The following is a 22112-nucleotide window of genomic DNA, read 5'->3' on the forward strand; positions in this document are numbered from 1 at the left end:
TTTTGCCAATTGCTACGGTAGATGAAATCCAAGGCTTGTGTTATTTTTTGCACAGTTCCCTTTCACTCTAATCTAGCACTCCAGCTTACAAAATATATGTGAAATAAACTGAGAGTGTATTTTCATGTTACCAAACTTGAGGAAATGATGTAGTTTACACAATATTTATCTCCTCAAACAATAATTCAAAAAAGGGAACCCATTTTTCAATTATGATATTAAGGTAAATGATCAAGCTTGAATCCTGTTAATAGTCAGAAAGCAAACCATTGATTTCTATTTTTAGGTAAATTTAATTCTAAAAATAGTCCTTGGTTGACTATAAATAAAAAGTAGTGAAGACACTATTCATTCTACATGGCATAACTCAATTTTGACATTCAGCCATGACTTTTAAAGCCTTAATATAGGTCTTGAACTATTTGGTTGAGATAATAATGCACGTTGGCCAAATGTAAGATACCTTTGTGGAATTTAAGAAACAAAATAAACAAGCTAAGGGAAAAAACAAAAAACAAAAAACCAGAAAGAGAGGCAAACCAGGAAACAGACTCTTAACTCTAGAGAACAAACTGATGCTTACCAGAGGGGAGATGGTGGGGGAGGGGAGGGCCAGAATGGGTACATAAAAGTAAAAGTAAACAAAACAAGACAAAACAAAAACACCTTTGCTCTGTTGAATAACTATACCTAAGCCTCACACAATAGTGTTTCATTTAAAAAGAGAACAACTAAGTTTTAAAATTTTAAAGGTACTAAAAGAATAAGAGAGACCTGAGTTTAATGTTTTATTTGAAATGTGACATATTGCATTCTGTTTTCCTAATATCCTTTTTGAAAGTGTAATAAATCGTGGCCACCGTGAAATTTTTCAGCTCTTTATACATCTTAAGTCACAAAATATAGTAACATAAGTTATTAGTAGGGAATGGAAGAGTAAACTAAATTGTTCTGCACATAGTCACCGTTCACTTCTTCAGGTGAGCATCTCAGTCAGACGTTTTCTCCCTTCTTAGGTCATTTCAGGGCGTATAAACTAGTATTTCGAGCATTCCGGTCCTGTCTTCTTCAGGCAGAAGTTTTCAAGTTCACTGTATTATTTCCTACCAAATCCCGTTTTCCTTCATCCTTCATATTACTCTATATAAAAATAAAACTAAACAGAAAACACTTTAGGCAAATAATCAGATCCATTTGGGGATTAACCTTTATGCTTTCTTCTCCCCCCCCCATGTCTGTTGCATTCCATTTGGTGACCTGGTCCCAGATATGTTTACTCCAGTTTGTCTTTAGAATAAAGACCCATTCTCTCAGTTAGCTTCTCTTGTTCTCTGACCAGCTGAGCTGATGGTATCCAGTGTACCCTCTGAACACTGGATAAAGTCACGTTTTAACCAGACACCCTTCTTTATCAGAATGAAATAGGGTTTTTTTTTCGTTTTTGGTTTTTTTAATATTTGTTTGTTTGTTTCTTTGTCAGAGAGAGAGAGAGAGCGCACAAGCAGCAGAAACGGCAGGCAGGGGAGAAGCAGGCTCCCCACTGAGCAGGGAGCCCATGTGGGACTGGATCCTGGGATCCTGGGATCATGACCTGAGCAGAAGGCAGACACTTAACGGACTGAGCCACCCAGGTGGCCCAGAATGAAACTTTGTCAAAGAAACCGTGTGGTGACAGGACAGTTGCATGGATAGTCTTGTTAGTGCTGCACCTCAGACCTTGGTTATTCCCTGCCAAACAACCATATGTCTTTTGGTGTGTTAAGTTAAAATTCCTGCCTCAAGTACTCCCCTAACTATACAAGTAGTTTATGTAATGCAGTTTGAATGGTGCTAAAACTAAGGGGAGAGGCAAAGTAATTGTTAGATGGAGATCTGGATTACAATGCAGAGCTCTGTCAGTTTTTGCTTCGTGATTCTAAACAAGTTGCTTAACTTCTCTGAGCTTCTACTTTCTTATTTATCAACAGGCTTAAATAGTACTTTATATTATTGTTAGAATGATTAAATGAAATAATATAAAAGCGTTAAAGTGTCTGGCACAGTAGCAGATCCATAAATCCATAAATCATGTCAGTTGTTTTTATTTTAATTAAGCATTCTAGTATCCTCTGTTCCTGGAATCTGGTTTCTAATGAGATAGGATTCAAGTCCCCACCCATGCCTTTTATTTTTAAGCTCTTGTTACTCTTGACAGTACTTTGTAATTTAGAAATTGTTAAACAATGGAGAACACAACAGACTTTCAGTGAAGAGTCATTTGCTTTGCTCCACATTAATAAGCTAAATAAAAGCTAGATGCTAAATTATGTTTTAGAACTAACATGGGAGTGTAGGGGAAAAGTATTAATAACTAAATCATGCTACATTTCTAAGCAGTACCATCATAAGTAAGAGTTTGATTTTTTTTTAGGAAATCTATGTGAAAATATACTACTGTTAATGATTACATTAATTATCAAATTGAACTGAAGAACTTTATGTATTATAATAAATTAAACAGAGACCAAATTCTACAGAAACAAAATAGTTAATAATATATTTCAACTTCCAAACTAAAAGGATTTTTATAGCTCTATATTAATCATTCTCTTCAAATATAATCCTTATTTTTTAATTTTTACCATTTTATTTAATTTTTTTTCAAATGCATAGGAAATAATCGACTAGTATAATACATATCCAAATACCCAATTCCTGGCTTTATAATTATTACCTTTTTGTCATATCATCTATGTCTTGAGGATGTAGTTTAAAGTCAATTAAAGGTATATGATCAATTCATTGTGTTAATTACACATAAACGGAGATGCTAATATTGCCATCTAGAATATTTATTTTTAATTAGTTTAACAGGTATTAAGATGACTTCTCTGTACAGTAGATAGAAAGAAGACTAAATCATTGGTAGAGTCTTGGATTTGAACATCATTAAAACACACAGAACTTTGCAATTTGTTTCTCTGGGAGGGAATTTCAGGGAGAGGTCTCTCTTTAATGGTGGGAAAGAGTGACTGTAGGATTTTTTTTTTTTCTAGCATTACATGTATTTTAATGGAAATAGTAGTAAAACATTTACCTAACCATAGTTATCAATATATATGGGCAATAAAAAAAATAAAGGTTGAAAAATGTGATAATATATATTAAGTAGATAAGGCCAAACTATAATAGTGAAGTAAAGTTAACTCTCAAGGGGCTATTTCAGATGAACACCAGTTTATGAAAGATTGGCTTCAGAAGTCTAAATGACTTGTCATTACTTACAGCTTCATATCCGTTCATCCCTCCGTTGGAGGAGGGGGGAAGTGACTGGAAAGGTTTATTCCATTTTAATTCTGATTATTTTTCCTCAAAGAATCTCTTGTGTGTAGCCTATGTCATCCAAACAGGTGCCAGAATATGTTTTGTTTTGTTGTTGTTGTTTTTTTTTTTTTTTGAAAATTAGAGGATGTGAATTTTTTTTAAGTGGTGGCAATCAGGAATTGCCATAATCGAAAAGGAACTTGTGCACACATCTGTGCAAATGGAGCCGTTCCATTATTAGGGGGAGATTTATTACTGAAGAAATCAGGACCAAACAGCATGGTAGAGACTGTGTTTTTATTTTAATAGGAGAGCCAAGTCTTGCATTAGGACATTGTCGAAGCTTGTGAGAAAAGCAGACGGTGCCCCTGGGACTGTAGCATTCTGCTAGATTGAAGGGCCTTTAATAATCCAACACTCTAATAGCAGTTAGGATAGACTCTGTGGAACGGCTAATCTTGTCTTCTGCTTTTATAATAACTCATGTGTGGTAACCAAAAGTAGTTACGATGTGCTCACATCTTCTTAGGTGACTTTTAAAATTAAAAACCAAGTTTACAGAGAGACTTTTCAGAGTTTATTTAATGAAAGATAATAAAATAGGATACCTATTTACAGCGGGTTTAATAGCCACACATTGCACTTAGATGATTTTATATCCCCCCACAGATGGACGAACATTCAAGTAAGGGCAGAAATGTAAATACCGGCCTATTGTGTTAGAACAATTTGGAATGGTTATTACATTTGGTGGGATTTCATTAATGCTTTAATTGTTATTCCAATAATAGTTGTTCTATTTTGACTTTTACATTAGATTCCACTATCTTTTCAAATAAGACACCTTGAAAAAACACAAGAATCATGATAAAATTAGTCTACAGCACTTAATAGTCTGATATAAATGGCATCTACAGTGGCCTGAAAATGTTCTGTATTTTTTGATGAAAAGCCATCCTATTTTGAATTCTGAACGCCTCTGTGTGGCTTCTAGGTCTATGTCCAGCTACCCCTGCACACCATCATCTCACGGTTACATTTTTCTGTTCAGGCTATTTGACCAGAATTTCAGCTTAGCACTATTTATATCTAAAAATATTGGTTAAAATTTTAAGAACGCTGTGCCCCCAAAACAGTAGGTGTTTTTTTATCCCGTACTTCCCATTTAATTGCAGACTTTTGAGGCAGACCTGTGTTTCCATCCTGCACACTAGATGGCAGTTTTGTCATATTCTTCCAGCTTTCAGCGCTCCTTGCGGGAGTGGAGCAGGAAAGGCCATCAATGTTTAGTCTGCACTCCGAGGGTCTCCGCGTGACCAGTGCAGACCCCATGGACTTCCTGGAACATATGTTAGCAATTTAGCCGCAGACATTTATTTCTTTGTTTTACTGCTTGGCTCTTTGAGAAAGTGTCGGTGCCAGGTTATGGGTTGTCTGGATCATGTCAGAGGCCATGGAGATCAAGTTCATGTGACAGGCCAGACGAAGGAAGGATGAAGTTGGAGGAGGCGAGGAAACTGACCCTTACTTTCAACAGCCACAAGTCACTGCCTGTCTGTGGACTGCGGCCAAAAGCCCAGGCGTCTAAGTTTTCATCCAGCTGAACAAACAAAACACGTTTGCCCATTTGGCTTTTTCATATTTCATCAGCAGTAGTTCATTCGATGATTTCTCTAGGTCTCAAAACTTGCTTGTCCCTCCTGTTTCTCTCTCCATGCTTCCTCCCCCTGCAGCCCTGTCCAGAAGGAGTGACCTTGAGACCCTCGGCTACTGCCTGCTGCGCTGGTCCTGTGGGGGGCTGCCCTGGGAGCGGAGCCTGCGGGACCCTGTGGCCCTGCAAACTGCCAAAACAAAGTACGCATTTGCAGGTATTCCACCCCGGAGGGTAGGGGCTCTGGAAGGGACACATTCAAGGGCATTACTAGCCATTCACCCAGTATGATAACCAAAGCAAATTTCTGAAATCTGAAAAACATTTTTTGAAAGACCAAACGCCTGACCAACTTCACATCAGTTAAGGTAGCACCTGTGGGGTCACCGGCACGTGCGCTGTGACGTGGAATGTCAAGTGAAGTGTTTGTTCTTTTACGCGGTGTTTTCCAGAGCTAAATTCTGGGTGGTGGTGTTTTCAAGGAAGGGTCGTTTCAAATCAGCATTGTACAAGTATGCGGAGGTAGTCTGCATTGGGTGTGATTGCTATTAACTGTGGGAAGCGACAATGAGGCGGGACAGAGAGGGCTTGTATTTTTTAAGTGAGAGCAACTTACCTTTTAATTCTGTGTCTTGGAGGGAGTGTGTTTTGTGTTTTGTTTCTTAAGGAAGAAACAAAACTTTTACAGGAGGTGTTCCTATTAGAGATGATATTGCAGCCACATAAACGCTTTTAATATTCCACATTCAATTTTTATCACTTAGAATGTGTTAGCATGAGAACTAGGTCAGACAGAACAGATTATGTTACTATTTTGCTAATTTCTCACTGATAAGGCCTACAGGAAAGCAATCGCATGCCGCTCAGAATAGCCAGTTTTCATTATATACTAAGATATGCTCAACAGTAGTTGTCCGCAGATACAATACTGCTATTGGAAAAGGCAGCTGTGTTTGAAGTAAGGTGAGTCACAACAGAAATTTACAAAAGGCGAGCTGATCCATAGAAAGCAGTCTTCAGATTCACTGTGCTCTCAGTTCTTAACACAGAGGGCCTAGCCTGCAGATGCGGAGTAGTACAGTTTACATTTGTAAACACCGACATAGTATATGAAGTATTTCTCCGCTTGGAATCTTGATCATCCCAGCCCCTTGCCCCAAACGAACACATTTATATAAGTCAATATTAGAACCATCTAATCAGTTATTTACTGCAGTGATTAATGTGCTCGTATTAACCAACATTTTTCAATATATGGGTCAAGTCAAAGCACAGTAATGGGCATATATAAACAATCTCAGTATCCAGTTTTTCACCTCAGTTCACCTGATTTGAATAATGTGCTATATTTAAAGACTTGGATTTTAACTCTGATGATTTTATGTATTTTTCTCTTTTAAGACAACTGTGATTTGTTTTAGTCCTTTATCCATATTCACATATAGATGCATTCTGTGCTGATAGCTAAAGAATATACCTACATGTGTATATTCAAATATGATAATAGGGTATCATGCAAAATAATAAAATATAATGCTAATAAGCATAACTTCCATTTATATTTTGGGCACCCTTACATTAATGTCTTCATTTTGATTTGATTAATATAAATCTGTTAAGCAATAAAGCTAATATGTAAACTAATTAAGGTAAACTATAGACATTTTTAAACTTCGGCTAGTAAGTAATGTATAATCATAAGTCATTCAACTTCTAAGAAGGTGCACTCTGAATTTCCTCGTAAGGGCCTGCTTGCATATATGGCCGTGATACCGTATCTCCCTCATGCCCTTTATTTTCCTGACGTGGGGTGACACCAGATCAGTGCATTTCTTGTTGCAATTCTGCCTGTGCCCGAGTTTGTCAGTCAGACAGTCCTATCAATAATTTTAGTTGCATGTTTATATACTGGTGGCTGAGGCAAATTAATAGAACTGTGCTTGTTTCAGCTAAAGCACTAGAAGGGATTAGAATAATGACTTTTCTTGTTTGTTTTGTGGTTTGAATATTACTTGTTAACCCATTGGATCATAGAATAGCGTAAAACACTGCCCAATGGAGAACAGTATACATAAATAATTAAATAATTTGCCCCTTCCCAAGGATAAGTACCTGAGGAAGAATCTCCTGAAAATCCTGATACAATTTTCCTATGATTTTTTATCCTGTTTTTAAGAAAAAAAAAAGTCACGATAGATTTCCCTGCTTCTACATTTCTGCATGTCCAGACTTTGAATGAAAGCATTTATACTATAAATCTACATTCAGTTTTTAGCTAATTGATATAAAACTGGTCAGTGAGAATTGAAGGATCTCCCCCACCTCCACTTACCCTCTTTCCCCTTCCAGGTGGGTGAAAAAAAAAAAAAAATTTAAAGGCATGACAATACAGGTGACCCACCGACAGAGAACTTGAGTTTTGTTTCCTAATCAAGACAGTGAATCACAGGACCGTAAACAAATTCATTGAATCTTACTCTATTTTGTTTTAGTCTGTTGGATGAGCTTCCTGAGTCAGTGCTTAAATGGGCTCCTTCCGGAAGCAGCTGCCGTAAGTCAAATTCTACCACCTTCTCCCATATGATTTAGTGGTCACCACATTTCTACAATTGTCAGTCTTGTTTTACAGTTTTTGCTTAATCCACCCACTCCCATTCCCACGGGGGTGGGAGGAAACTCTGTACACTGGGTTACAGATAAATTGCCTGAGAAGAGAACGTTTAGATCCCCTCTTGACATTAGAACACACAAAGGCTACAAGAAAATATTTAGGCAGCCTTCTAGGCTTTGCTGACTGCATTGGTCATGTTGCCGGGGGTGGGGGAGAGGCAGGGAAAGAGGAATCCTACACAGGTTTTTTGGGTTTTTGTTTTTCCATTTTATTTCTTTTCAGTGATCCGAAATTCATTGTTTATGCACCACACCCAGTGCTCCATGCAATAGGTGCCCTCCTTAATACCCACCAGCAGGCTCACCCAACCCCCACCCCCGCCCCTCCAAAACCCGCAGTTTGTTTCTCAGAGTCCACAGTCTCTCATGGTTTGTCTCCCCCTCTGATTTCCCCCAACTCACTTCTCGGTTTAATCATCAACTGTATCTAGTGCCTATAGAGATGACATTCTGGTTTTGTCCCTTTGTATATTGTTGAAAGAAGATAAAGTTGATCTAAGGAAGGACTACTTTCGGTCAGTAATTTAAAAAAACCAAATCATTGAACACTTGAATGCTGTTTAAACCTGGGTTGTACTCTGAACAGCCAGCAAAACAAATTTTGAATTGGCAAAGTCATATAACCTTGGGATTTGAAGGTATGTTTCATTAAATGGTTTTCTCTTTCAAGTTAGTATGGATCGTTTTGGAATTCTTTAATTGACAGTATTATCAGTAAAAATAGTAAGTCAGTTCACAGGTGCCTGTCGTTTGCATATGCACGCATGGCACATTGTTCACCAATTTAATAAATGAGTTCGATTGTCTTATAGAAAAGAGGCAGCTTCTGCTGTCGGGCTCACTTTTTCTCAGAGACAGATAAGCAGAATGAATCTCGTTTTCTCTATATTGGGCAATCTCAAAGTTAGCTTTTAGCTGACTTATGAAAGTGAATGTGTACACTGACCCTCTAGATAAGGTCAAATAGCATCAGTTTCCATCTGAGAGTTTAAATGTAGAGTTAAATCGTCTTGAACTTATATTTATAGCCTTTCTTTGACAAGAAACCAAAATGTTCATTTCCATGGGAAACGAAAGAGGAACAAAGCAGTTCTGCTTTTCCTCCTCCAAGTCCTGAGCTTGCCCCCGTGTGAGCCTCCAGCTTCCCAGCTCCTGTAGTCCCTCTTCTGACAGAGGAGGGGCTCTCCTTGGCTGGGGGGGGGCGGGGGGGGAAGGTAGGGGGTGGGGGCTGTTGGGAATGAGAAAGCTTTTCGTTTCTGTAACTGCACTAAGTAACTTGGTCCAAATGCCAGTATTCCTTTTTGGCTAATATGCCTATCAGCATTTGGACTAAGTTATACAGCTTATGTTTTACTCAATAGGACAGCAAAAAGGAGAAATGAGAGATGTCAAAGAAAGTTTTCTCTGTGTATCTCCCTTACCTTTTCTGCCCCTCCTGCACAAAAGGTAACTGTTCAGCTCATAATAGAAAGGAAAGCCCTGATGCCCTGGGTTGCACAAGATGAATGCTTGTGGGCCTGTGTATATTCTGGGACCCTTCTATTACTGGAGATAAGAAGATCCGAGCCACAATGAGAGATGACAGGAAGGCCAGGTTCTCCATTTTCAGTACCAACCATTTATTTGGGTCCATCCTATTATTTTATAAAATGCAGATTTCTATTTCTAAAGCACGGAACATTGAAACTTTAGTATTATCTGAAGATCTCTTGGTTGTACTTAGGAGTGGGTACTACAAGCATGATAATCCAATGTGTAAAACAGTTTATTACTAAGGCTGTTGATGAAATAAAACCACCAAAAAGTTTCCAATATGCATGTCCAGCTCGTCTTATAGTAATAGTTGCATAGGTTTCTGTCTCCTGAGGTGATAGTAATGATACTTAACATTTCATTAGCTTAAAAGCAGATGATTCGAGGATATCATAATTTCATACTACTCAAAGCATTTTGTTTTATAGCTCCAGAAATAAGCCAGTAAATTAAAAAGTACACTTAATAAATCCAGATCTTGAAAGGCTAACATTTAAAGCAGTAATACATCACAGTAGTCCAAGCTTTGGATTGATAATAATGAATTTATAAGAAGGGGCTTTTCTTTTCTTTTTTAAGATTTTATTTATTTATTTGAGAGTGAGACAGAGAGAGCATGAAAGGGGAGAAGGTCAGAGGAAGCTCCCCCTGGAGCAGGGAGCCCGATGCGGGACTTGATCCCAGGCCCCTGGGATCATGACCTGAGCTGAAGGCAGTCGCTTAACCAACTGAGCCACCCAGGTGCCCAAGAAGGGGCTTGTCTTTTTCTCCCTTTCCTACCTCACCCATACCTCATTTTTCCAAGCCCCGGACCCAAGAAGACTTGGCAGCACAGCTGCCTTCCACTGGGAGAACTCCAGGAATCTTGCATGGTCTTCTAACCATGACCTGCACAAATTCTCCCACAATATTCAGCTCTCTTCTCCACTGGGGATATTTTGGTTAAGAACTGTGATAACATATACCAAACTTTGTTTACCAATCTCAAAAGGGCCAAAGAGCAACAGAATATTTACATGAAAATGGTAGTAAATGTAATGTAATCTTTTTTATCCCATCAGGAATCAGAAGCCTGCAATGGGCTTCTGGAAACAGGAGTTACAAATGTGATAAAGCCATACCATTTACTAGTTAACAGAGATGTGGTTGATGGAATGTTACATAACAGAATGTGATACACCTTACAACATTAGACAAAGAAGAAAGCTAGGAAGAAAGGAAGGAAGGAAGGAAGAAAGTTAGGTTGCATAATTGCTGCTGTATCCAGAAGAAAAGGAAAAACAAACAAACAAAAACCAAAAAACTAAAAACAAAAACCCTGGAGCCTAGAGTTCTCATTTTAGCCACAGTAGCCTTATGGGCCTAGAACATGGCTGTGGGTAATGGGGTATGAAATGGTCACTTTAACTTTGGTAAGAGGAAGGGATGGTGACTGTTCCTTTTGGAATTTTTCCCCTGTAGGGGGTGAAATTCATTGTCTGCAGTTCCCTTTTTAATGGAGATGGGCCTGGAGGGGAAGGGAAGGATTAGGAAGTCACTCCTGCCAACCCACAAAGCTTCCCAGATTTTCCCAGCCACGGGGATGTATCAACTTAGTGAGAAAGTAAGAGGTACTTATGTCTGTGTGAGTGAGAAGTTTTTGAACGGGAAAGCTTATAAAAACTAGTTTGTGGAGTATCTAAACATCTCTGCAAGAAAGGAAAATATGCTAGATTTTAAGAAGTATCGGGTATTGTCATATACTTTCATCTTGAATTTAGATTGAATCTCCACCTGAAAAATGCAAAACTACATTTAAGGCATCAATGTTTATAAAATTGGGTCACTAAGTCTAATTGTGTTTAAGAGTTCATTCATATTTTGCCGGGGGGGGGTGGGTGGGATTGCTATGTAGTTCTAAGGAAGAGATTACATTAGAAAGAAAAAAGTAGCAATATCGCATCCTTCTGCTCTGTCCTTAGGAGGATGACACAAGTGAAGGCACCCAGCTGGCTAAGGATGGAGGGCTCGAGGGAGGTCTGGTGAACTCTAAACTTAGTCATGGCTAAAAACCTAGAATTCAAGGCCATTTCTAAATGTACTAGTATCATCTCAAAATCAAAGCCTGAATTAAAATTTACAGTGATATTTTTTTCCATCAAAGTAAGGAGGTTTATAATAAGTGACACTTGTTTGTAACTGAATTTTTAAAACTTTAACATAAAAGAAGTATGAAGCATGCCTGGTCTATCATATTACTCATGTAGTTCTTAGTAATTGCACTCCGTAAGTCAAAATAACTAACTATAATCTTAAAAATTAGCTTCTTTTGATTAGTGAAAAATAAACATACCAACAAAGATATGTAAAAAATTACTAGTTTCTCCCATCTTGTCACATCTCCAGGTCACTGTATTTCAGTTATTTTGGGGTATCATTTGAAAAGTGCTTTTCACCAAAGTGTTCACTTCATAGTTTCTTCAGGATGTGTGTTGTGTGCATGTGTAAGAGAATAGAGAGGTTTTGATGACACTAGAACCTTGACAATTCTTGCCCATTATGAGTAACATTTAAAAAAATTTAACACTTCACAGGTGAAATAGCCGAATATTTGGTATGTGCTCATAATTTGGCATATGATGAAAAGCCAAACTATCAAATGCTCAAGAAAATCCTGAACCCAGGTGGGATACCTTTAGGACCACTGGAGTTTTCCACCAGAGGAGAGGGTGCAAATGTGCATATCCCAGACAATCAAAAAGTAAGTAATTTAGTCCCTGGGACCCTAGGATTACCTTCTCTGAAGCTTTTCTACCAAATGAAGTTGTTTGGGGTCTCAGAAGGAGTCTGACAACCCAGTTTCTTGCTTATTATATGTAATTACTAGTTCTCCTCACTCAGCTCCAAGAAATTTTGTTGAAAGTTCTTTTGACCTGTTGTCTCCTAGAGAAAAACAGGAGGAGCCATAGCCAATTTAGTGTACTGTTAAAGAAAGAAAGCAGTGACTGAGGCCACAGAGATATGACCACGGTCAGATTAAAGGCTAATCTGACTTTACTCATGAGAACCTTTATTTGCTGATTTTCTTCAGATCTCTTTAGTTACTTCCCTCTGGTTTTGCTTACCAGTTCGGTCATAATTTGGTGGCAATCATAGTGATACTCTTAAATTTAACTAGATGACTTGTGTGTACTAATACTTCAATCTACAATATTTTTTTAAAGTTACACCTTTTTATCCTTTACTCTGTAATTTTCCAACTGACTGGCTCACACCAACTTAAAAAAATAGAACTTGAAACAATATACAAGAATTAGGACTTAACATTTCTCAGAGGGTGGGGGCAACTTGAGACTGCTGTGAGTGGCCTTACTGGGTGGGAATCCAAGTGTCCAGTCCTTCCTTGATATGGTCCATATGCAAAAGATGTGGGTGGTGGTGGTGGGGTTTCCTGATGCGTGTACAATAAGGTAGGGTCAGGATGCCATTCATTTTTAATATTTCTTATGAACTTTGGATCATCGCAAGTGTTCACGAGCCAAGAATGCAGGATGCAAACTAATGTGACTGATAGGCTGCGAGATGAATGGTGAGTCAAGTATCAGTGCACAGATGGTTCTGATTTGCTGAATTTTGTAGCTGCTGCAACTGAAGACATAAAATATCCTTCTAGTCATAAATTAGCTCTTTGGAAGCAAAACCTTGGCACCAGAGCTTTACAACCTTCAATTAGTAGGGAAAGAAGTATTTGAATGACTGTGGTATTGACATCTGTAGGCCTGCATAGTAATCATTCCTAATAGAAGAGAATATCTGTTTGAGGAGGTTTTGCATGGCTAATTAACTACCAGTGAGAATATGTAATTTTTTCATGATCTCCTGATTGTCACCTTTCTCTCATGATACAATTACATTTTATTGTAGCAAATGCCTCACAAACCAATTGTCAGCACTATTTACGTATTGCAGAAGGCAGAACAAAAGTTCATGTTTAATAAAAAGCCAGTGGATTTTGATCTTGGTAATTACTGAGACTTATTTTAACAGTTTTATTGACTTTTGTGTTTTTATCACTTTTGCAACAAAACAAAGAGCCATTTCCTTAACATAGTATTTCCCTTGCAATAATGGTCACCACTTAATCTACACTAATTTAAGTAGATTTTTTTCCTTTCTCGTAGCTTTTCAGTTTCATAAACTTAATTTAAATATAAAGGAAGCCATTTTAAAAACTGATAGTTATATTCTCTGATGTAAAATTCTAATTATTATTCACCAGAATTTTCAGTTTCATCAAAAGCAAAAGATGTTTGTTGTGAAACCATTTTTATGCAGATAATAGAACATAAAACATTTTTCCAATGTGTATTTTTCCAATGAGCCTCAATCAAAAATATTTTATTCTTCCCTTTTGATTAGAGCACTTTGATTATGAGTAAAAAGAAAACACAAAGAATAATGTGCATTCTTAAGACCTTAGTTAATTTCTAACAGTATGACCAGCCCCAGTGTATAGACAGTAAGATAATTTGAGGGTATATTCCACAGCAGATCAATATTTATTGAATAATGACTTAACTTCTGTAGTATTTTAAGTGCACAAATGTATTTAATAGTCATAAAAATGGGTTCACCATGTGGCTAAACCCAAAGTATCTGAATTTTTATTTTTAAAGTTTACAGATTTTGTAATGTTGCAATAATCAAACTCGACAATGTTTAAAAGCAAAATATGACAATGTAAACTGTTATGTACTCAGTTCCCGTGAATGATAGAAGTATAGGATAGTTTCTGTGATTGACTACTTTCATAACAAAAATCACTTTAGGTCCGGAATGAGCACCAATCACATGGCTCCAAATTTCTTTCTTTTTAATCACAGACAGAATCCCCTTACTAATAACTAAAAACATCTCTTGTTACTTCAAACATGGCTTACTTTAGTTATTTAATAGAATACTGAATGAATTCTGGACTTAAAATTTTTGGACAAAGACACTTAAAAACAAGTCAGTGAGCCAGAAAACATACAGAGTTAGATAAACAAAATATTTATATTATTCAGTATTCAAAAGAAAGTTATAAATGTTTAATTTGTCCAAGTTATTACCCTCAGTATAATTGTTGTGCCTTTTAAATTTAGTGTTCCTAACAAAAATTTGTTTTGGTTAGGTCTAGAAAATACCACATCACCATAAGATTGGCAAACTTACAGCATGTTTTTGCAAAAGAAAAATGATTTTTCCAATACTGGGTTTTATTAGGCATCATAAACTGTTCCTGTAAACTGAGCTGCTGCCTTGCACAAGTCCTCAAATACTGTTACTAGAGTTAAATTGGAAATGAATTTTTGTCAAGACAGGAGAGACACTGATATTTTTTTCCTCAAAAGCAAATCTTTGGGGGCATTTGCCTCAATCAAAATGATGGTCTGTGTAACTGAAATCACTCTTTAGCAGCTCCGACGGCTCCTGAGGTAACACTGTCAAATTAGAAGAATCTATCATCAGGGCTACCACAGTCTGTTGATGCCTTCCACTGGGATTTAATGTCCAAAATTCACTGAAGGAAACCATATTTCAGTAAGAACGCTTATTGAGGTGAGCTGAAGCTCTAGAATTCCCAGATGAGAATGCTAAGCCAAGCTGGAAAACCAGCATTACTGAAGACCTCCATTCAATCCTTGAATAGCTGTTTCTTCAAGAGCCAGTAGTGGACCCTTTGATCAGCTTATCACATCTCCCTCGGTGTTGGGATACCCGAGTCCAGGCTGTAACAGCACAGAGACCTGGGCATAATGAGCCACCCATCCTTCCAAAATGCTCGACCTAGACAGAGGAGCAACTGTAGGACAGTGAAACATTCAAGCTGTCCTACATTTCAGACAAGTGCAAGTTTGTCCTTTCATTTACCCTGAATCTGAGGCTCCTAAAGCAAATCCAGGGGTGAATATATTATTATTGGTTGTAGTAATCCTTGCATTGTACTTAAAAATTTACACAATTCTTTCTTGAGCCTTCTCAAAATAATTCTGTTAAGCTTGTCTTCATATTTCTGTGTGAGAAAAGGAGAGTATAAATTCTCAGCTGTGAGCATATTGCTGGCTTACTGAATTTTAGGAGGCCAGAGTATTCCTGATTTCTTAGAATACCGTGAAGTGCTGGTGGAAGATTAAATAAAAAATGCCTTATTTGAATAGCCACTTTCTTGAAAATGACCCAAATTTGGACAGTATCATTTTGTTTGATTATGTGAGATGCCCAGAGTGTTTCCTGTACTTATTTATGTATTTGAGAAAAGTTTTACTTCTGTTCACAACCGAGAGTAAAACTTAAGCATCCCATTCCGCTCTTACCGTTTCAAAAGTTTCCCTAGAAGTTTTTCATAAACTGGATATCACTTTATTAGCTAGAAGTGCTTATGGCAGCACAACCTAACCATCTAGCCAACTGACAGCAGATCCAAGAGGCACCATCTCTTCTAGAAAGCCTCACGGAGGACTGACTATATTAGATCAAATTTTGTTTGTACAACAGAGGCTCCCAGGCGAAAAACCGTTCTACCTAAAGTGCCTAGCATCCAGGAGGCTTTAAAAACCTCAACTAGTATCTCAACTAACCCTTTATATCATGAGACACATTTTCACGATGATGGGCAAGCTAGTCTTTTATTAGGATGAATGGTGTACAGCAGCCTTGGGAAACCCTTTGTTTCACCCTGTGGTGTGATGAGCATTTATCACCAAGATGACTTCAGTGGGAGAGAGACTCAGAAGATGGTTACCCACACGAATTTCTCCAGTAGTTTGGGAGAGTCGAGTGGTGAAAATAAAAGAAACCCTGAGTGATGAGGGAACAATTCCAGTTGTCAGGTTACTGAAAAGCAATGACTTTACTCTCCTTTGAGAAGCTGGAATCCAGGAGGAGGGGTGAATAAAGAATGGTGTTGTGACAGCTTAGACCTAGCCACAAAACACCAGCATATTTTAAAGGGAAGGAGTGAACACATTTGGCAATAGAAGCTAAAAATCGAGAGACTACAAATTAAGGCTCTGCTTGCCCAGCCAATGTAATTCATCCTCCGTTTTGGCACTGGCTACTCCATTATTTCCCCTTGTGCTGTTCCTATCTTCTGCCCCCTATTTAACCCATGAAAAAAGGTGATGGCACTTTCAGCTGCTGTAAACATGAAGCTGCTGAGCAAATACTTCACATAAGGGTCTTCACTGTGGCTTTCAATCTTCCAACTCTATTGTGGGATCTGCCCTTCTATTTCCGTGTCTACTTCAAGGTTATTGAGAGTCAGTCATCCCCCAGAAAACACCGTGGTGTGAAAAAGAAACCTCAGAGACAGCAGGCTTGTTGTAGAACTTAACCTCTGATACTGGTTCACAGTACTAGGTGACATGAACTGTGACTCATCTGCTGAAAGGTTAAATTACCTGTATAAAAAAAGTAAGCAACATCATAAGCTCCTTTTATACGTTCACATTAATTAGGCTCACTTCAATGGTAGAGAACTAAGATTCTAATTAATAAGAATTTAAACTAAAAAGATGTATTGGATCCACTCCCAGCAAAGGTTAATAATGAATTCATGTGCAGTTTGAGAATGTGACAGTTTTCTGTAAAAATGCCGTTTTCAATAAGATAATTTCTAAAGAGCGTACAACAGTGACACTAATTTTAATTGGTCTTGTACTATTGATGAGAAAGGTCTGGATCTTGCCAACTTCTATATTCTTTCCATAACATCCATTTGTTCGTTTCCTCTTTATTTCTTCCTTTTTACAAACCTTGGCAAGTTCAGAATTTTCAAGAATCTGGATGTGAATTTTTATTTTTTTTAAACAAGTGTCAAAAGTTTTCATTATACATGATTACTCTCTATCAACAGGTTGTTTCTCTAAAGGCTGCCACAAAGCAAGTCAATCAGATGCAAAATAGGTTAATAGAGAAAAACATCCATAGTGAGAGGAGTGCTGAGTCCTGCTTAACAGGGAGAAAAGTACAAAAAGTGGAGCCACCGACTGGATTGCTTAGCAGTGACACAGTTCAGGTGAGAGGCTTTTTGTTGTTTCTTTTTACCTTCATGTTGCATTAGAATATGCCCTATGGGAGTAAAGAAATTGTATTTTCTCCTGAGGGCCAAGGTTGTATGGTTTTGTTAAATGAGAAAGGGCAGAAAACGATCCTATCCAGTGGATAAAATCAAAGCAGCCGACACCAGTCATCACAGAAACAGAACGACAGTGAGCACATTTGCGTACAGATCTGATTTCTTTCTTTAGCCTAAGAATGTAATGAAGTGCACTTAAACTTTTTATGCCATCTATGATCCATTAGGGACTCTTAACATATTCATCTCTGATGTGGGTTCCTCCAGCCTCACCCTTACAATCGAAGGTAAGTGAAGAGTCTCCCTGTAGATATGGTTGTATTTTAAAATGATGCATTTTTTAATGTTATTCCATCATTTGGTCGGGTAGTGACCTTCCTTTAGCAGAGGACTCGCCCAAGCAATAGCAAGAGTCCTTCCAGAGCTAACCTTTTTTTGACAAGAAGAAGCATACAATGTATTTATATCTCCAGTGAAAAAGAAATTTTTTCCAAAATGACCAACATTTTCCATCACTTATATACCGTCATTTTCCCCCAAATGGTTTGAGGTAGTTTAAGATGTGGAACAGGATCGTTTAATACCACCATCTTCCGTTCCCCCCCCCACCCCACAGATTGGTCTATCAGGCAGCTGGGATGTTAATCACTAAACTGAACACTGAATTTGGCTCTGAACTTCTTGGCAGCCAGGACGAAAATTAGACATATACAAGTTGGGCATTTCTTATCCAACTAGCAAGCATGCATGTTTATCCAGAGAATGCTCTTTAGTACTAGTAAGAATCTTTTGCAGTTATAGTTCCCATTTATAAATTTACAATACTGCTTGCTGACAAATTTTTGAGATTTCTTGAGTGTTCTTTTTCAACTGTTACTGTCCACCGTAATCACTTACGTATGGAGGTAGGGAGGGACTATAAAAAAAAAAAAAACAACTGATGCCCAGGTTCTAAGCAAAGATATTGATTTATTTTAATTGGGATAGCATTGTGATACATGTGTACAGATTTTATCATTCCAGAAAGCTCTTTGTTCTCTTTCTCAGTTAGACCCTTTCTCCCAGACAACCACTGTTCTGATTTTCATTACTAGGCTACTTTAGCGTCTTCTAGAAAGTCACATACCATATAGTCACACAGTATAAACTCTTGTGTCTGGCTTTTTTCACTCAGCATGTATTTTTTTTTTTAAGATTTTATTTATTTATTTGACAGAGATCACAAGTAGGCAGAGAGGTAGGCAGAGAGAGAGGGGTAGGCAGTCGGGGTCGGGGGGGGAGGCAGGCTTCCCGCTGAGCAGAGCCCCCGATGCAGGGCTCTATCCCAGGACCCTGGGATCATGACCTGAGCCAAAGGCAGAGGCTCCGACCCACTGAGCCACCCAGGTCTCCTCAGCATGTATTTTTGAAGTTCATCCACATTCCTGCATATATATTAGTCATTTCTTCTTTTTCTTGTTGAGTAATACTCCATTGTGGAACTACATCATAATTCATATATCCAGTCTCCCATTAATAACTGGGCTGCCCCTGGCTCTAGTCACCATGAATAATAGCTTTGTGTCACAAGTCCTTCTATGGATACATTTTGTTTGTCCTGAGAAGTGGAACTGCTATTTCATAGGGCAGATGTATGTTCACCTTAATAAAAAGTTGACAAATACTTCCATTTTATACTCCCACCAGTAATCACAGATCTTCCCCAACATCTGCTGTTGGTCTTCCTAATTTTAGCTATTGCAATATTTATGTATTAGTATCTCCGTTGATTCCAGTTATCATGTACCTGATAATTATTATCTTTGGGCACTTTTTCATGTGCTCACTGCCCATCCTGTATCTTCTTTCATGAAATGTCTTGATCCATTTTTATGTGGATGATTGTCTCTTTATTACTGAGTTGTAGGTATTCTTTACATATCTGTACTATGGATATGTTCTAGTGTGTAGCCTATCATTTATCTTAACAGTGTCATCAGTGAGCAAAAACTGTGTTATTTTTCTTTGAAGTTCAATTTGTCTTTTTTTATTCTGTAAAGAAACCTGAGAAAATTTTGCCTATCTTAGGGTCACAGGTTACTACACCTTTTTAAAAAGGCTTATAGTTTTAGTTTTCATTTTGAGTCTCTGAGCCATGTCAGATATTCTGGTGTATGGTGGAAGGGGTTAAGTTCCTTCTCTTGCATTATAGAGAGCGAGCTGTCTCAGCACCATGTGTAAAAAGAGGTTCCTTTTCCTAATTAAGTTTCACAGGAATCTTTTTCAAAAGTCCCCTGACATTCTAAGTAATGGTCTGTTTCTGGACTCTCTTCTCTTCTCTCAGTCTCTTTGTCCTTATACCAGAGCTCCACTGCATCAATTACTGCAGCTTCACAAGTTCTGAAATGAGTAGAAGTCCTTCAACACTTTTCTTCAAGAATGCACTGGCCATTTTAGATTCTGTCCCTTTCCATAAAATTTAAGAACCAGTTTTTTCAATTCCCACTAAAAAGCACCATGGGATTTTGATTGTGACTCTACTCAATCTAAAGATCAGTTTAGGGGCAACACACTGGAGTCTTCGAAAGCATGAAACTGATACTCCTCTCCATTTGTATAGATCTTTCATTTCTTTCAACAGTGTTCTGTAGTTTTTTTGTGTAGACATCTTACACATTTTCCATTAAAATTATCTCTAAATATTTTAAATTCTATTGTAAATATAATTTTGTATATTGACCTTGAATCTTGTGATCTTTCTAAATTCACTTTTTAATTCTAGTAGTTCTTTGAAAGATTCTTAGAATTTTCTACATCATCAGGCATGTTTGTGAATGGGAGTTTTACTTCATCCTTTCCAACATGTATGCCTTTTATATCTTTTTTTCATGCTTTATCACACCTGCCATCAAGAGTGGGCATTCTTGCTTTGTTCCTGTTCTTTGGTGGAAAATATTCATTCTTTAACCATTAAATATGATGTTAGCTATAGGTTTTTTCCTAAATGCCCTTTATCAGGCTGAGGAAATTTCATTGTACTTTGTTGAAAGAAAACAAAATTTAAGTCATGGATGTGTATTAAGTAATTTTGGGGATCTCCTGATCATATGATTTTTCTCCTTTACTAGTATAAGGAATTACACTGGTTTTTGAATATTAAATCAACCTTTTGTCTTTGGATAAAACCCATTTAGTCATGATGTGTTGTCATACTGAATTTGATTTGCTATTATTCCATTAAGGGGTTTTTCTTATATCTACATTAATGAGAGATCTTGATCTGTAATATCTTTCCTCATAATATCCTTGGGTGCTTTTGTTTTCAGGTCATTGTATCGGTTGGAGGTGTCTATTTTCAGGAAGTATTTTACTAAGATTTGTCTTTCATAATTGTTTAATAGAATTTAGTAAGAAAATCATCTGAGTCTAGAGTTTTGTAGGAAAATTTATAATTATGAATAATGAAATTATTAGATTTTCTTTTTCTTCTTGTGTCAATTTTGGTAATATGTATCTTTCAAGGAATTTGTCCATTTCATCTAAGTTATCACATTCCTCAGTATTATGTAGTTCATGATACTATTATTAATCTTTTAACATCTTCAGTATCCATTTTGATTGCCCCTTCTTTCATTCTTGATAATGGTAATTTTTTAGTTTCTTTTTCTTTTTTTGATAGTCTAGCTAGATGCCTATCATTTTTTTTTTAAGATTTAATTTATTTATTTGACAGACAGAGACCCCAAGTAGGCAGAGAGGCAGGCAGAGAGAGAGAGAGGAGGAAGCAGGCTTCCCTGCAGAGCGGAGAGCCCCATGCGGGGCTCGATCCCAGGACCCTGGGATCATGACCTGAGCCGAAGGCAGAGGCTTTAACCCACTGAGCCACCCAGGCGCCCCGATGCCTATCATTTTTATTGATCATTTCAAAGAACCAGTTTTTGGATTTGTTGATTTATCTACTGTTGATTTTTTTTTTCTATTTCACTCATTTCCATTCTTCATCATTTCCTTCCTTTTACTTATTTTAGGTACTCTCTTCTTTCAAGCTTCTTAAGATAAAAGCTGAACTTAAGTCTCTTTTCTAAAATGTATAGTGGGGCGCCTGGGTGGCACAGTTGGTTAAACACCTGACTCTTGGTTTTGGCTCAGGTAGTGATTCTGGCTTCATGGGATTAAGGCCATAATCCTCAATCCATAATCCTGTGTTGGGCTCTGTGCTCAGTGTGGAGTTTTCTTTGTGTCTGTGAATACTTTTGTAAATTAACAGAGTTTGTCCTTTTCTTTTGTACAACCTCACAAAACTTCCTTTTCATCTCTCCATATCCATTTAATATATTCATCATAGTTGAGTTAAATCTACAATCTATTTGATTTCTTTTTGCCCTGTTTATTCTTTGTCACTTTTTACCTCCCTCCTGCTTTCTTTTGGAGTAATGGAGAATTTATCTCTCATCTCTTCAATTTTTAAACTATACTTTTTGGCGTTCTTTTTTGGTTTCTGGGCTTTTGTTTTTGTTGTAGTGGGTACTTTAGCTCAGCAGGCTATGGCCTATGGGCCAAATTCAGCAAGCCACCTAATTCTGTAAATAGTTATATTACAACCTAGCCAGACTTATTTGCTAAGTCTCTTACATATTGTCTACAGCTTCTTTCATGCTATAGTGGCAAAGCTGAGTAACTGTGTCACAGACTGCCCCAAAATCCTAAAATATTTACTATCTGCCTTTCAAAGGAGAAGTCTGCAAACCCCAGCTCTAAAACCACTCTAATAGAAATAAAATGTAAGCCACAGATGTAATTTTAAAGAAACAGGTAAAGTTTACTTTAATAATATACTCTAATTAAATCAATATCTAAAACATTGTAATAAAAATTGAA

At 37.4% G+C, this 22112-nt stretch overlaps 1 protein-coding gene across 5 annotated transcripts in view; it reads left to right on the top strand.

Moving 5' to 3' along the window:
* VRK2 (VRK serine/threonine kinase 2) overlaps positions 1–22112 on the top strand; it is a 119392-nt gene that overhangs the window by 87633 nt on the left and 9647 nt on the right. For 4 of the 5 annotated variants that reach the window (XM_059187724.1, XM_059187725.1, XM_059187726.1 and 1 more), the window contains 4 exons: positions 5037–5157; positions 7447–7505; positions 11731–11897; positions 17034–17195. In XM_059187724.1, coding sequence (XP_059043707.1) covers positions 5037–5157; positions 7447–7505; positions 11731–11897; positions 17034–17195 — 509 coding nt within the window. Of the gene's footprint in view, positions 1–5036; positions 5172–7446; positions 7506–11730; positions 11898–17033; positions 17196–22112 lie in introns of those variants that run through there. The other variant, XM_059187728.1, reaches the window with a different exon arrangement.

This window comes from Mustela lutreola, chromosome 9 (assembly GCF_030435805.1).
Source record: "Mustela lutreola isolate mMusLut2 chromosome 9, mMusLut2.pri, whole genome shotgun sequence".
Lineage (NCBI taxonomy): Eukaryota > Metazoa > Chordata > Mammalia > Carnivora > Mustelidae > Mustela > Mustela lutreola.